The 14,603-nt window shown below is 46.1% G+C and overlaps 1 protein-coding gene across 6 annotated transcripts in view; it reads right to left on the reverse strand.

Moving 5' to 3' along the window:
- SCYL3 (SCY1 like pseudokinase 3) overlaps nucleotides 1-14,603 on the reverse strand; it is a 38,376-nt gene that overhangs the window by 2,026 nt on the left and 21,747 nt on the right. For 5 of the 6 annotated variants that reach the window (XM_011224099.3, XM_002918567.4, XM_034666710.1 and 2 more), the window contains exons 8-11: nucleotides 13,861-13,938; nucleotides 11,756-11,895; nucleotides 10,274-10,458; nucleotides 2,972-3,143 (exon numbers count right to left, since the gene is read on the reverse strand). In XM_011224099.3, coding sequence (XP_011222401.1) covers nucleotides 2,972-3,143; nucleotides 10,274-10,458; nucleotides 11,756-11,895; nucleotides 13,861-13,938 — 575 coding nt within the window. Of the gene's footprint in view, nucleotides 1-178; nucleotides 338-2,971; nucleotides 3,144-10,273; nucleotides 10,459-11,755; nucleotides 11,896-13,860; nucleotides 13,939-14,603 lie in introns of all 6 variants that reach the window. The other variant, XM_034666713.1, reaches the window with a different exon arrangement.

The following is a 14,603-nucleotide window of genomic DNA, read 5'->3' on the forward strand; positions in this document are numbered from 1 at the left end:
TGTGCCCTGTGGTCCAGGAAAAGCAGAGAAGACCCCAGCTGACTATGGAGTTATAAGTGATAACAGAAATCAGCCTCAATATTCCCAAAGTGCCCTTAATTTTTAGAATTTAAAACTTTATACTTAGGAAAACATTCATCTAAATAGTGGAAAAGCTATATAAATTGAATATTTCTACTTGTCTGTAAAAGAGTATTGTCGCAATCTTGCTGTGTATGCTTCTTGCTGATGGGCATGCTGCCAGAAAAGAAACATTTAGGGAATATGCCAGAGGAGGGGTTCTCCAAGATTGGTGCCACCTGACTCTGCTGGCTACAGATGACAAGCGGGGAAGAATCTGAAGATACATAAAAACTCCCAAAGATAAAAGGGATAGTAAATTGCTTCTTGCTCTATCAGGGTAGGGGAGCAACAGTTAAGGGAAATGGGTATATTTAACACAGATAAAAGATCAGTTGCAGGGAGAGAGCATCTTCAAACATCTGAAGACACACACCTATTACACAGTGGACTGCCTGTCCTCAAGGTGTTTGAGGGAAGGCTGTCTACCTGATGTTAAGGGACTCAAAAGGATTCAAGCATTAGGTGAGGCATTGATTAGATATAACTTTTACGATACCTAATTACAAAAGTTAATGGCCTTTGAACATTTTGGCAATTTAAAATCATAATTGATTCTACTTTTAAGAATAAAAAGTCTAAGAGAACAAGCACACCGATGTGAATATACTTAATGCCACAAAACCGTACGGTTAAAAATGGTTAAAATGGTTAATTTTATATTATAGTACACATTTAAATCCCAGCTTGGTTGGGGGGGGACTGTTTCCAAAAAATGTTGCTTTAATGGTTTACTAAAAAGTTTACACTCAAAAGAGGGCATTGGTCAAAAGGATTCCCGCAGAATTTTTGGCTTAATGCTTCCTCTGCCTGGGGTAAGTCATCACAGGGAGGCCTTGCCTGTCCTCCGAGGCCTGACCTCTGCAAGCCCTGCACCCTCTTGCTTGCTCCTGCCACCATCCTCCCTGCTGAGGGCCTACCAGTGGTTCTCACCCAGTGTCCCCTTCTCCAGCGCTCTTCCATGCAGACTCACGTCCCTGAGGTACCCTGTTCGTAAATCTCAGTATTATCCCATATTAAGTCTGACCATATTGATAAACCGCAGAAGAACAGAAGGAGAAAAGAAAAAGTCCAAGGGTACCCTCCTATATACCTGCCCCCTCCCCTCCCACGTCCCTCAGTACAAGGGACGCTCTAAACTGGGAATTGGAGATGCAGGCTGCCGCCAGGGTTCAACAACCATTTTGGATGAAGAGCTTAACTAATTTGGGAAGTCAGTGGGATCAGACCTTGATCTGTCTTATAAAGTCTTCAGAAACATCTGTTTTCATAAAAATTCATTTGTTACTTCTGCTTTGGTGCCTTTCTGGTTTCTTACTAAGATTGCAGGTCAACAGTATCTAAAATGTCCAGAACTAGGAAACTACAGCCAATAAATACACCAGGTGTGAGGCGTGGGGACTCTTGCTAACTCATCATGCAAAGCCACCCTCAGAGATGGACTCCCCAGTCTTATCTCAGAACTGCACATACCACCACCACTGTCTCCTCAAACCTCCTCTGGTATGAAATGTAAATACATCTCTCATTTGCTGGTAACAGGCTTCATTCCCTCCTGGTCGGACAGAGGGAGCGGCTTCCCACCCTCTTCAAGCTCCTGACTCACACTGACTTCGTGAGCACCAAGAAGGGCTGGACCCATCAAAGCTTCAGGAAGCCAGTGTTGCTTTAAAGATTCACCTGGCATCAAAATTGGGGAAGTGTCTGATAGTTCTTTCCCACTGTGACTGTTTCCGTGCTATCGAATTCACTATCCATGAGCACTGAATCCGAAATCTGCATGTCCTAACAAGGTCACCATCCTAGTCAGGGTTAAACCAAGGACGAAAGAAGCAATGACGCTGATACAAAATTCTTATTCTTGACTTTTACAGACTACAAAGACCAGAAATTACTGCTCCATCCCATGTAACATCCAATGGGAACAGAACAGAACAAAGGATTTCTTTAAGTACCTAAAAATCAACAGCTTTTTACCTAAAAGGCCATCAACATCAGAAAAACTTAAACATCTAGTGTTACGAGCTGCTAGAACCTTTTTAGAAGCTGACGGACAGTATCTATTAAACGTTTAAATATATATCCTTTGACCCAGTAGGTCTACTTCCGGGACTTTATCCTCTAGCAATAAAAGCCAAACTACCTAAAGATACAGGTAAACAGAAGACATCTATTGCAGCAACATAATATCCAGAAATGAGAGCAATATCCATCAATAGGGAAATCACTGAATGAATTATATTCAATGAAATATTAGGTAGCTGTCAAAAAAGGTGTCATTTCTATGTATTGACCTGCAGACTGGTCCCTGATAAGCCACTGTATGAAAAAATTAAGTTGTAGAATTGCACATATTTTCTCACTGTTTTGTTAAAAAAGCCTATATATGGGCATGTGTGTATAAACCTACATGTGTGTGTCTTTGTGGGGAAGGAAAAGGGAAGAAAAGATTCCCACAAACTATTCAAACTGGGTACCTTACACACCCAGAGGGAACTGAGAGAGGGAAATTACTCTTTATCATTCTCTGTATCATTTGACTGAAGACAGCCCACCTGCACTATTTGTATAATGTTAAAAATCTAATTAAACATTTAAGATAGGGGTGCCGGGGTGGCACAGCGGTTAAGCGTCTGCCTTCGGCTCAGGGCGTGATCCCGGCGTTGTGGGATCGAGCCCCACATCAGGCTCCGCGGCCGGGAGTCTGCCTCTTCCTCTCCCACTCCCCCTGCTTGTGTTCCCTCTCTCGCTGGCTGTCTCTATCTCTGTCAAATAAATTAAAATCTTTAAAAAAAATTAAAAAAAATATAAACATTTAAAATAAAAAGCCATACTTTTTAATCATTCTTACCTTCCGGGGAAAGGTCGACCATTTTAGTAAAACTGGGGGCAGTGCGTTTAAAGATCTTGGTTCTTTCTCCTCCCACCACCACCTCTGGTCCAAGCAGAGACACCAGCACGGCCAGGCTGTGAAGAGTAACGGCCACAATGGACTCACTGGTGTCGCGCAAGCCCAGCAGCACCTAGGAGCAAGTCAGGTAATGAGTGCACACGGTCACGCTGCCGGCCTTTCCCATAAACCAGCGGCTGGGCTGCAGTCACCTGCTTGCTCAGATGACTTTGTTTCTCACGTAGGTGTCCAAGGGCAGCAGCTCTCAAACTGTCTGTAGTCAAGAACCAATACTTTCCCCTCCCAATCAGTCACGGACCGATACATTGTTAAAAATACAGTAACAAAAATAAATACATTGGAAGTAACAACATTATTGTTAAACTACTATAAAAGGCTCTGGAGATCTCAGCTCTTTTAAGCCGACGGCAGCCAGTATTCCAAGGAGGCCTCCCAGCAACTACTCACCGGGCCTAACCCTGCTTAGCGTCAGCTCAGCTGGGACCGGGTTGTTCAGGGTGGTACGGCTATACAGGACTCTCCAAATTCTTGGAGAATCTAAACACTCCAATCAAAAGATGGAGTGACAGGAGCCTACACCTGTGGCAGAGGGGCTAAGAGCAGACACACAGACATGCAGTCTGACTGCTGGCCCGACCTACCAATAAGCCCACGGCAGCTTCAGGCCTCTCCACAGTGCAGGGACCAAACACTGCCCTGTGTGCCCACAGCAGGCAAATGGGTCACTGGAGCTGACTGGGCTGAAGACAAACGTAGCTGAGCCACGACAGCAGGGTACACAGGAGACCCCCCCCCCCGAGCGCCTGCTACTGATGACCCAGGAGAATGCACTTAGGGCACTACGGGACCTCTTCCACACAAGGTGACTACCTTCCAGACGTAGCTGACTGCCCTAATACATAGAAACAGAGACAAAATGAAAAAGGATTCTGTCCCAAATGAGAATAAAATCACAACAAAAGAGCTAAATGAAATGGAGATAAGAAAAATGCCTTATTCGAAGTAATAGTCATAAAGATACTCACTGGACTTGAAAAAAGAATGGAGGAACTCAATTTCAACAAAGAGGTAAAAAATATAAAAGAATCAGAGATGAAGAATTCAATAGCTTAAATAAAAAATACACTAGTGGAAATATCAGCCTATCAGTGGATGCAAAGGAATGGATCAGTGACCTGGAAGACAGGGTAATGGAAAGCACCCAAAGTGGGGGGAAAAAAAAAAAAAAGAATGAGAGTAGGTTAAAGACATTCAGTGACATCATCGAGCTTCGTAACACTGGCATTACAGGAATCCCAGAAGCAGGGGAGAAAAGGAAGCAGAAAACTTATTTGAAGAAATAATAGCTGAAGACATGCCTAATCTGGGGAAGGAAACAGACATCCAGGTGCAAGAAGTAGAGGGCCTCTAACAAGATTAACCGAAGAAGGTCCAGGCCAAGACACATTATAATTAAAATAACAAAAAGTAATGATCAAGAGAGAATTTTAAAAGTAGCAAGAAAAAAGCAAAGAGTTAGAGACAAGTAAAATCCCGTAAGGCTGAGCTCATTTTTCAGCAGAAACACTGCAGGCCAGGGGAAGCGGCATGATATATAAAATACTGAAAGGAAAAAACCTGCAACCAAGAATACCCACCAAGGTTATCTTTCAGAATAGTAGGGGAGAGAGCTTCCCAGACAAAAGTTAAAGGATTTCATCACTACTAAACCGGCCCTATAAGAAACACTAAAAGGAATTCTTTGAGACGAAAGAAAAGGACATAATCCACAGTAAAATTTTGAACGGAAAAAATTTCACATATTTTACATCTTTTTTTGTGTGTTCCTTGACTGACTTTTGGGGATCATAGTTGATTTTACTTCTTTTGTGTTTTAACCTCTGTATTGGCTCTAAAAGTGATTAATCTGCTTTTTGCTATGTGACCTTGTATACATAAAAATTTGAGGGGGGAGTAAAAATTAAGTTCAAACACGTTCTAAAGAAAGCACTGAAGTGACCACTAACTTAATATAGACTGTGGTACATGTAAGATTTTATATATGAACCTAATGGTAACCACAAATCAAAGACCTGTAATAGATGCAGAAAAAGTAAAAGAGAAAGGAATCCAAGCACAAAACTAGAAAACCATCAAACCACAACAGAAGAGAGCAAGAGAGCAAAGAACAGGGAAGAACTATAAAAACAACCAGAAAACAATTTTAAAAATGGCAGTGAGAACGTATCTATCAATAATTACTTCACATGTGAATGGACTAACTGTTCTAATCAAAAGGTGCAGGGTGACTGAACAGATAAAAAACAGGACCCCTCAATATGCTGCCTGAAAGAGACTCACTCAGACCTCGAGACACACACAGACTGAAAGGGAAGGGACTGAAAAAAGATATTCCATGAAAATGGAAGTGGAAAAAAAGCTGAGATAGCAATGCTTTATATCAGACAAAATGGACTTTAAAACAAAGACTGCAGCAGGAGACAAAGAACGGCACTACCTAATGATAAGAGGATGTAACAATTATAAATATCTATATGCCCACCACAGGAGCGCCTAAATACACAGAGCAAGTATTAACAGACACAGAGAAACTGACAGTAACAGTAACTGTAAGTGACCTGAACACCCCACCTACATCAATAGATAATCAGACATAAAATCAACAAGCAAACAGTGGCTTTGAATGACACATTAGACCAGACGGACCTAACAGACATACAAAACACTCCCTCCAAAAACAGCAGAATACACATTCTTTTCAAGAGCACACGGGACATTTTCTAGGACAGATCACGTTAGGCCACAAAACGAGTCTCAATAAATTTAGAAGACTGAAACCATATCAAGTATCTTTTCCAACCACGATGGTATAAAACCAGAAATTACAAGAAGAAAACTGGGAAATTCACAGATCATACAGATTACACATGCTACTGAACAACTCATGGGGCAAAGAAGAAATCAAAGGAGAAAACAAAAGACCTTGCGAACACACCAAAATTTATGGGACGCAGCAAAAGCAGTTCTAAGAGGGGAGTTCACTCTGACAAATGCCTACCTCAAAAAACAAAAAAAAATCTCAAACATTAACTTTATACCTCAAAGAACTAGAAAAAAGAATACATGAAAAAAATAAATGAAATAGAAACTAAAAAGACAACAGAAAAAATTCAAAACTAAGAGCTGGTTCTTTGAAAAGATAAAACTGACAAATCTTAGACACATCAAGAAAAAAGGAGGTTGCAAATAAAATCAGAAATGAAAGAGATGTTACAATTGATACCACAGAAATACAAAGGATCATAAGAGACTACTATGAATAATTACATGCCAGCAAATTAGACAAACTAGAAGAAATGGATAAATTCCTAGAAACATACAACCTACCAAGACTGAATCATGAAGGAACAGAAAATCTCAACAGGCTCATTATTAGTAAGGAGACGAAATAATCCCATAACTCCTAACAAACAAAAGTCCAGGACCAGATGGTTTCACCAGTGAATTACACCAAACATTCAAAGACGAAATAATACCAAAGACTAACTGGAAAAGATATATGCACACCCATGCTTACTGCAACGTTATTTACAATAGCCAAGACATGGAAACAACCTAAGTGTCCATCAAGACTCAACTGGTGAAAAAGCTGCAGCTCATATAAATACTACTCAGCCATAACAAAAGATGAGACCACACACGGATGGACCCAGAGGGGATTATGCCAAGTGAAATAAGTCAGACTAAGAAAGCCAAATACCATACAATTTCACTCATGAGTGGAATCTAAAAAACAAAACAGGGACGCTTGGATGGCTCAGTTGGTTAAGCGTCTGCCTTCGGCTCAGGTCGCGATCTCAGGGTCCTGGGATCGAGCCCCGCATCAGGCTCCACGCTCAGCACAGTGTGCGAAAATTTCTCTCTTCCTCGGCCCCTCCCCGTGCTCGCTCGCTCTCTCTCAAGTAAATAAAAAAATCTCAAAAAAAAAGTCATGGGGATGTAATATACAGCATAGTGGCTATCACTAATATCACTGGACTGCATAAAGTTGCTAAGAACATAAACTCTTAAAAGTTCTCATCAAAGAAAAAAATTTAGGAAACTATGTACGGTGACAGGTGCTAACAAGTCTTACTGTGGTGATCACTGCACAAGATATACAAATACTGAATCATGTGGTACACGTGACACTAACAGGTTATATGTAAATTATATCTCAACTAAAAAACCGTTTACCTGTTCATTCTCCTTATCTGTACGCACGTCACTGCAGGACCATCAGCACAGTTCCGAGTCGGACAGTGTTCTACTGAGCACTTAGAACCATTCACCTACGCCCCTCTTATGTTCCCAGCCTCTGCCCCTCTTCCCAGCTTTACACACGCAAAATGACAGGGCTTGGAGAACTGTATTTATATCTAATGCACCTAACACCTGCCCCAAACTGAGCCAACTACGATCTCATTCCAGCATTAACTGGAATGTGGAGAAACTGGTTACCTCTGTGGCTTGCTGAAATGAGGACAATAAACTTGGAAGCTACAGGGACAACCATGTCTGGCCATGTGCACATCACACAATGCAAGCTGGTCTTTGGAACATCAGGAGTGGGACAGATAAAAAGAGAAAGGAAAGGAATGAAGATATGGCTGAGTCCCAGCTGCACTGGATTTCCATGTAAGGCAGCTAGACATCTTTTTTTTTTTTTTTTGCTTTAGGCTCGTTTAAATGGGTTTCAGTTACTTGCAACTAAGCTAAACTAAGACAGTCACATGCAGGTCTCAGGAACAGCTTTGCTCTGAACCGGCAAAGACATGCATGAGGAAGATGGTGTGCAAAGCACCTGCACCAGCCAGATACACGGCCAGGGTAACCGACCTCCCCAGTGGCGGCGGCTCGGTGTCATGGGTACCAGGAGTCCTGGATTCTGGCCCCGGCTCCTCTAGGAATTCTCATTATGACTTGACCCATCATTTAATTTTTCTGGTCTAGTTTCCTCATTTACTTATTAAGATCAGGATTTCCAACAAGACTCGATAAGATAATTATCAGGTCCAATGCTAACAAATCAGGCACTTTCTCAAAACAAAGCTGTACAAATAAAGTGTTTCTTTTGCAAACGATTAGAATTCCAACCATGAAGGTAATCATAAAATAACAAACCACAAACCCAAGAGTCATCCTCAAACCTCGCCTCCCTCATGAGAAGCTGAGTGCCTACCCTTCTACCCTTTATCTGTCCCTCTCCCATAATTACCGCCCCCACATCTTCCCCAGACTTTGCCTTCTCTTAGCTGGACTATTCCAATAGCTTCCTACCTCATCTCCCTTTCTACAGTCCATCTTCCACACTGTTACCAAAGTAAACTTTCTAGCACATAAATATTGGCCAAGCAGGGCACCTGGTGGTTCAGCCAGTCGAGCACCTGACTCTTGGCTTCGGCTCAGGTCATGATCTTGCAGTTGTGGGATCGAGCCCCACGTCAGGTTCCACGTTCAGTGCAGAGTTTGCTTCAGATTCTTTCTCCCTGCCCCTCCCCACTTGTGCCCGCACTCTCTCACAAATAATAAATTTTTTTTAAAAAAACTGGCCAAATTATTCCCCTATAGAGGAAAGCCTTTGTTGTCTTTCACACAGTGAATATTGACTCATTCTTTGAGCTCAGCTCAGTGCCAATTCGGAGACCTACGAGAACTCGATTTCAGAGGGAGAGTGCTCCGTCCCTCTTCAACATTTTCAGACACAACTACATCAGGGTCAGTGACTGCTGCACATGGGAACGTAACATGCTATGTTGTGGTCACAGGGCCCTAAAGCCAGCCCCTCCTCTCTGTGGTCCCCCAGTATCCATGTGCTCGCGTAAACCAACACCTAATGAACCTGGGCTGACCTGCACGACTCACTGAACCAGGAGACTGGAACAGAAGTGACACTGTCCATTCCTAACCTGTGCCTCAGGAAGGCTGCTCTGGTGCCTCCGGAAGCCCTGGGTGGCCATGTAAGAAGCCCATCTATGCTGTTACAGATGTGACAAAGGCGGACAGAGGCCCTGACACATCCCAAGACTACATGGACAGGGAGGCCCAGCTAAGCCCAGCCTTTCAGCCATCCCCTCCGAGGTGCCAGGGGACTGCTCGTCAGCTGACATCACGCGCAACAACAGAATCCCCAAAATGAGCCTGCCAATCCAAAGAATTGTAAGACAAAAATGACTTGATTTAAGGCACTAAGTTTTGGGGGGGGAGGGTCTGTGACACAGCAACAGCTCCCTGAAAGCAAGGTGTTTTGTATCTATAGCCCCTGGACCTAAGCATAAGACCTGGCATAAAAACAGGCCTTAGGAATAATTTGCAAATAAATTAATCTCATAGGAAAACAAATTATTTGAAAGATACTACATGGCTGACAAAATCTTTTAAAACCTTGTACTGGGTTGAATATTGTCTCCTAAATATTCACATACACCCAAAATGTGACCTTAACGTGAGGTTGTACTGGGTTAGAGTGGGTCCTAAATCCAATGACTTGTGTCTTTTAAAAAAGCTAAGTGAAGACTCAGAGGGAAAAAGGTCACATGAAAACAGAGGCAGACTGGCATGAACCACATAACAAGCCAAGACACGTCAAGGACGGAAGGAGCTACCAGAAAGTGGGGAAGAAGGCAAGGCAGGCTTCTCCCCTAGAGCTTTCAGAGGAAGCATGGGCCCACTGACACCCTGATTTCAGACTTCAGGCCTCCAGAACCCGGAGACAATAGACTTGTATTGTTTGAAGCCAGGCAGTTTGTGGTCATTCGTTCTAGGAGTCCCAGCAAACCAGTACAGACCTGGAGCCCCCGAGCGGGTGAGTCGTTACGAGGTTCCCCGGCGGCTGACACACAGGCTGGAAAGCACGGGTCAGAATCCTCTCACGCTCCTCTCAGTTACAACTGAATTACTTTACGGTATTTAATTAGGGGCACTTACAGTTTCTGTCACAAAGCATCCACAAAGGATTCCTGCTCCTTTTCCCCCAAAGAATTAGCGAACAGAATTGGTTTTCCCGGGCTAAGACCAAACGATGTTAGTGTAGCTGACGTGTCTGTGTGAGTGGAACGGGCATGCAGCCTGGACTTCAGCCCTTTGTATTCCAGTAGCTTCTACACCCAGCTGCTGCCTCAGAGCCTCCGAAGCGAGGCTCTTCACACGCCAGACCCCCGCATCAGCGCGCCCGCCCGCAGCCCCCCTCGCCGACCCACCGACCTGCGGCAAGATGATCTTCTTCAGTTGCTCCTGAGTGAAGTGCCCCACGTAGGCCTCCAGGTGCGACAGCAGCACCATCCGCACGTGTTCCTCGTGCACCTCGAACAGCTGGAGCAGCACAGGGATCACCCGCGACTGGAACAGCGCCGGCGACAGCAGACAAGGGGGGTCTCCCCGCGCACTGTCTACCCCCCAGATCAGAGGTAGTTACGGGTGAAAAGGCAAACTGTCATTTCCGTGAAAGGAGCACAGAGGATAATTTACACACCGAGCCCAGGACTGGACACGCATTCCAAGGACTCTTCTAAGTCCTGATGCCCCACTCAAAGGAAACCTTTTGGGTCGACCCAAATTACTCAAGGCTCAATTATCTTAAATACATTCCACCTCACAGAGACATTTTTGAGATTCTCTATCAGACTTCAGCAACAAAGAAAGCTCATATTTTAATAGACTCCTGAATCAGTAACTTTGTACACGTTTCTGTTTAATCAACGAGGAATTTCATATACTAGATCAGATCAATACGGCTGCTTCAATTTTATCTGCAAAACCAGGTGTTCAATGTCACAATGGGACTTGATGCTGGCTGGTCCTCTCTACCGGCTAGTTATGGCAGTGGTTATGAGAGACGCCCCCCCATAATCATGTGGGGACTTTAACAGATGCATCGATATAGTCCTGCCCTGGCTCTGTCCCACGACCAGTGGAAACAGGCACATTTGTAAAAAGCTCCCTCCGAGGATTCAGAGGCACACCCCACTCTAAGATCTACCGAATAAGAGAATGACAGAGTAATAAAGAACAGACTCAGGGATGATAAAGGATATAAGGAGAGTCTATGTTGTGGAAGAGTCACTATACTGCTGTTGTGCTGGATGGAGATCTTTTAAGAATATAAATTCTGAAAGCTGAATTCCACCAGACATGCAATTCTGCAGAACTATGTTAATGCTATATTGTCTAACCTGATGTGTTACCATCTGCAGGGCTTATGAAATTACAGTATCACAATAATAACCTCATTTCACATTCAGAAAAAACGGAAGCTCCAAGTAGGAAAGTGATCTCCATGCTTTTCAACCTTTCCACTGAAAATACAAAATAAATGGGTTGCTCTGGGGAAGTCAGAAGGCACAGGCCTAACTGCATGCGCAGAAGTCCGGTGAGGATGGGTGCCTTACCCTAGAACTCCACGTGCGTGTCCTATTCTATTCCCGTGCACGTGCGTGCGGGTGTGCGCGTGTGCGTGAGGATTTTTTCCAATACACTACCTTCCACAGTACATCTGACTCTCCAGGAGATGCTCTTATTTACCCAGTGGGCTCTGGTACCCAGATCTGAGTCAAAATGATCCCCTCAGGGGCCAGTCATTGTTAAGAGACATAGCTCACTACACCAGCAGTCATCTCACTCGGCTCAGATAAGGACTAATGATGCCCAAACTCCTTACCGACCAATAATCCTTTGAACAAAATTCACCTTTTTTGGGGCCGAGCAGATGAGGAAGAAAACTCTTAACCGCTACCGGCTCTGCAAACACCAACTGATTAAGCAGCAGAGGCACCAACCGTGAGGCTATTAACTCCTCTGACAAGCAGCTGACTCTGTCCAGCAGGAACCTGAGGGCAAACAAGGAGAGCCTGGGAACCCGCGCGGGACACTGTATCCGAGCACACACCGCCCTCCCCGACTTCCGTCACACTGAGGCACTGTGACCTGTGGCCCGGGAAGGCGGGCCGGGGGTTCCAAGGCTTTTAGGAACAATGCCGAGGGTGTGAGACAAGGCTGCCAGCACAGACAAGCTCTGATCCGAGCTATGCAAGGTTCCAACACACTGCCCCTTATTTCCAGCACCAAGGTCCTTTTCCCCAGTAAGCCAGAAGCTTCCTAGTCAATTAAAAAGACTTTCTTCAAATTTAAAAATGTTGGATATTAGATTATCTAGAGCTTCCACAATAAACAAAAATACAGGCTTTTGTTACCAAACTTCCTAAAGTAACACATGTACGAGCACTCGGTCAGGAATACACAGGTATCTGGGACCCCTGGCTGGCTCGGCTGCATAAGCAGCTGACTCTTGATTTCGGCTCAAGTCATGATCTCGGGGTGGTGAGACTGTTCCCTGTGTGAGGCTCTGTGCTCAGGGGGTGTTGGGATTCTGTCTCTCTCCCTCTGCCCCAACCCCTGCTCTCTCTCCCAAATAAGTAAATCTTAACCAAAAAAAAAAAAAAAAGCAGCCGACGACGCAGGCATCCACCGTGAGCCCACCTTCAGGAAACAGGCCACCGCGAACAAACAGGTCTGCGTCCGGATCCGCTCCCGCCTCCTCCCCAGGTCCGGGAACACGAGGGCCTCCGCGTTCTTCCGACGGCCCCCAGCCGCCGTCACCCCGCTCTCTTCCCCGAGCCCTGCGCCCTCAGCCTCCACACCTGCTCACAGCTCCTCCGTCCTCCACACGTCCCTCCCATCCCCACGCTTCTGCGGCTGGCTAGTCTGTTCTAACTTCTCAGCAGGTTTTACCCCGCTCTACGGCTCTCCGTCCGAGCTCCTGCGGCCTGGCGCCCTCCGCGCCTCCTCAGACGGGGCCGCCGGTGCTCCCCTGACTCCCCAGTGAACTGGGAGTCCCCCGACCTCCCCGAACGTGCCTCTGCCGGGAACACCAGGCTTCTGGGCGTTCTCCGAACCTCCCGTCCCCATCCTGCCTTGTCCCACACGGTCGGGCGGCTGCCCCAGGGTTACAACGTGCACGCTCGTCTTCTCCAGGCCTCCGCCTTCTCTGGGAAACAGTCGCCCAGAGCAGGCTGCGCACCCTAATCCTCACTGCTGGCTGCTCGGCCGCCACCGTCTCCCCCGGGCCTCAGAGCCCTCTGGCCAAATGCCCATGCACGTCTCCACCCGCAGCGCCCCACGCACTGGGCAGGGACACCCCGACCCCACGCTCCTCACGTTCCCGGCGCGCTGGGGCCTCTCCTCCAGGATTCTCTAATGCTCTCGGGGACCATCACTAAGGGCTTGCCAATGTGATGCTGGAAGTCCTTCTCACCGAAGCCTGCCATGGTCTGCCAACCCAGCCAACTCCCGTAAGAAGCAATCCGTGCCCTCCACACACAACAGAGCGATCCGCCTCGCGAGATTCAGCCGTTTCACAGCCCGCTTCCACGGCTTCGATGCCTGAAGGCCACTGCTTACCAACAGGGTCACCGGTCCTCACTGCCCCACCGAGGGTGGCCACCTCTCACCCACCCCCTCCTTGGGTCACGCTCAGCACGCAGTACGCCCTGCCTCTGCGCATTCGTTCACGGTGCCCGGAACGCCTCCGCTCTAACCACCGCCTCCCTCTCTCTGGGGTCTCGGGACGCCCCCTGCAAACTCTACCACCGTTTAAGGACTACCGGTCTGTATGTTTCCCCCACCAAAACCATCCGTCCATCCCAGGGCCTAGCAGAAAGCCAATACATAGGAAATATCTAATAAGCCTGGTCCGAGAAAGTAAACGTCTGACTCATCTCTCTAGAACACCTGAAGTGATTACATGGACTTAATCCAAGTTATTGAGTTTTAAGCCCTTCACTTTCTGAACTTACTTGAAAAATTCAGTTTTTTCCTCTTCACTCTTCAATGTTAAACTTTTCAAGAAATTCACAACTTCTAGAAAATCATTCCTAAATGCCAAAGAGAAAAAAAAATATGCAGGACAACAGATTAGAGAAGGCATGTTAAATACTGAAGCCATGTCCACAGACCACACTATGCTAATATTCAAGCAAACATTCTCCCGTGCCACTTAGAAGATTCTATTAGAACTAAGCAGCTCATGAGACAAAGGCCATGAACCAGCCGTGGAGAACCCAGCATTTTAAGAACAACAAAGAGATCTGTGAAGAGGATACGCGCTTCAACGCACATGGTGTGCAAACAAACACCCACAAACCCGATAGTCTGAGCAATTAGAGTCATCTGAGCTTTTGTTGCAAGAGGATGTGGTGAAATGAACTGTCCTGGGAGCAATGGTATTGGGGTGATCGAGCACAGCAAACAGCTGCTAATCACCAGTCTGCTCTGGGGAAGTAAGAACTCTGAGAGCGTTGGGGAAAGAGATATCTTGCCAGTCACAGGTGTCTTCCCATTGCTCCTGCCCGAAGCCGTGAGGCCACTTTCCCAGCCAGACAGGGAGGAGGGTGAGGGGCTGTGGGTTCCCTGCAGGGCCCCCGAGTCTACACACTGCTCAGCTCCAGGGGAGCGCTGCTCCCATTCTCCTGTCCTATGGGACAAGGCTGCTGGGCCATCAGCATGTAGCCCCGCCAGCATGGCCTGGCCAGCCCCCCCC

This window comes from Ailuropoda melanoleuca, chromosome 8 (assembly GCF_002007445.2).
Source record: "Ailuropoda melanoleuca isolate Jingjing chromosome 8, ASM200744v2, whole genome shotgun sequence".
Taxonomy (NCBI): Eukaryota; Metazoa; Chordata; class Mammalia; order Carnivora; family Ursidae; genus Ailuropoda; species Ailuropoda melanoleuca.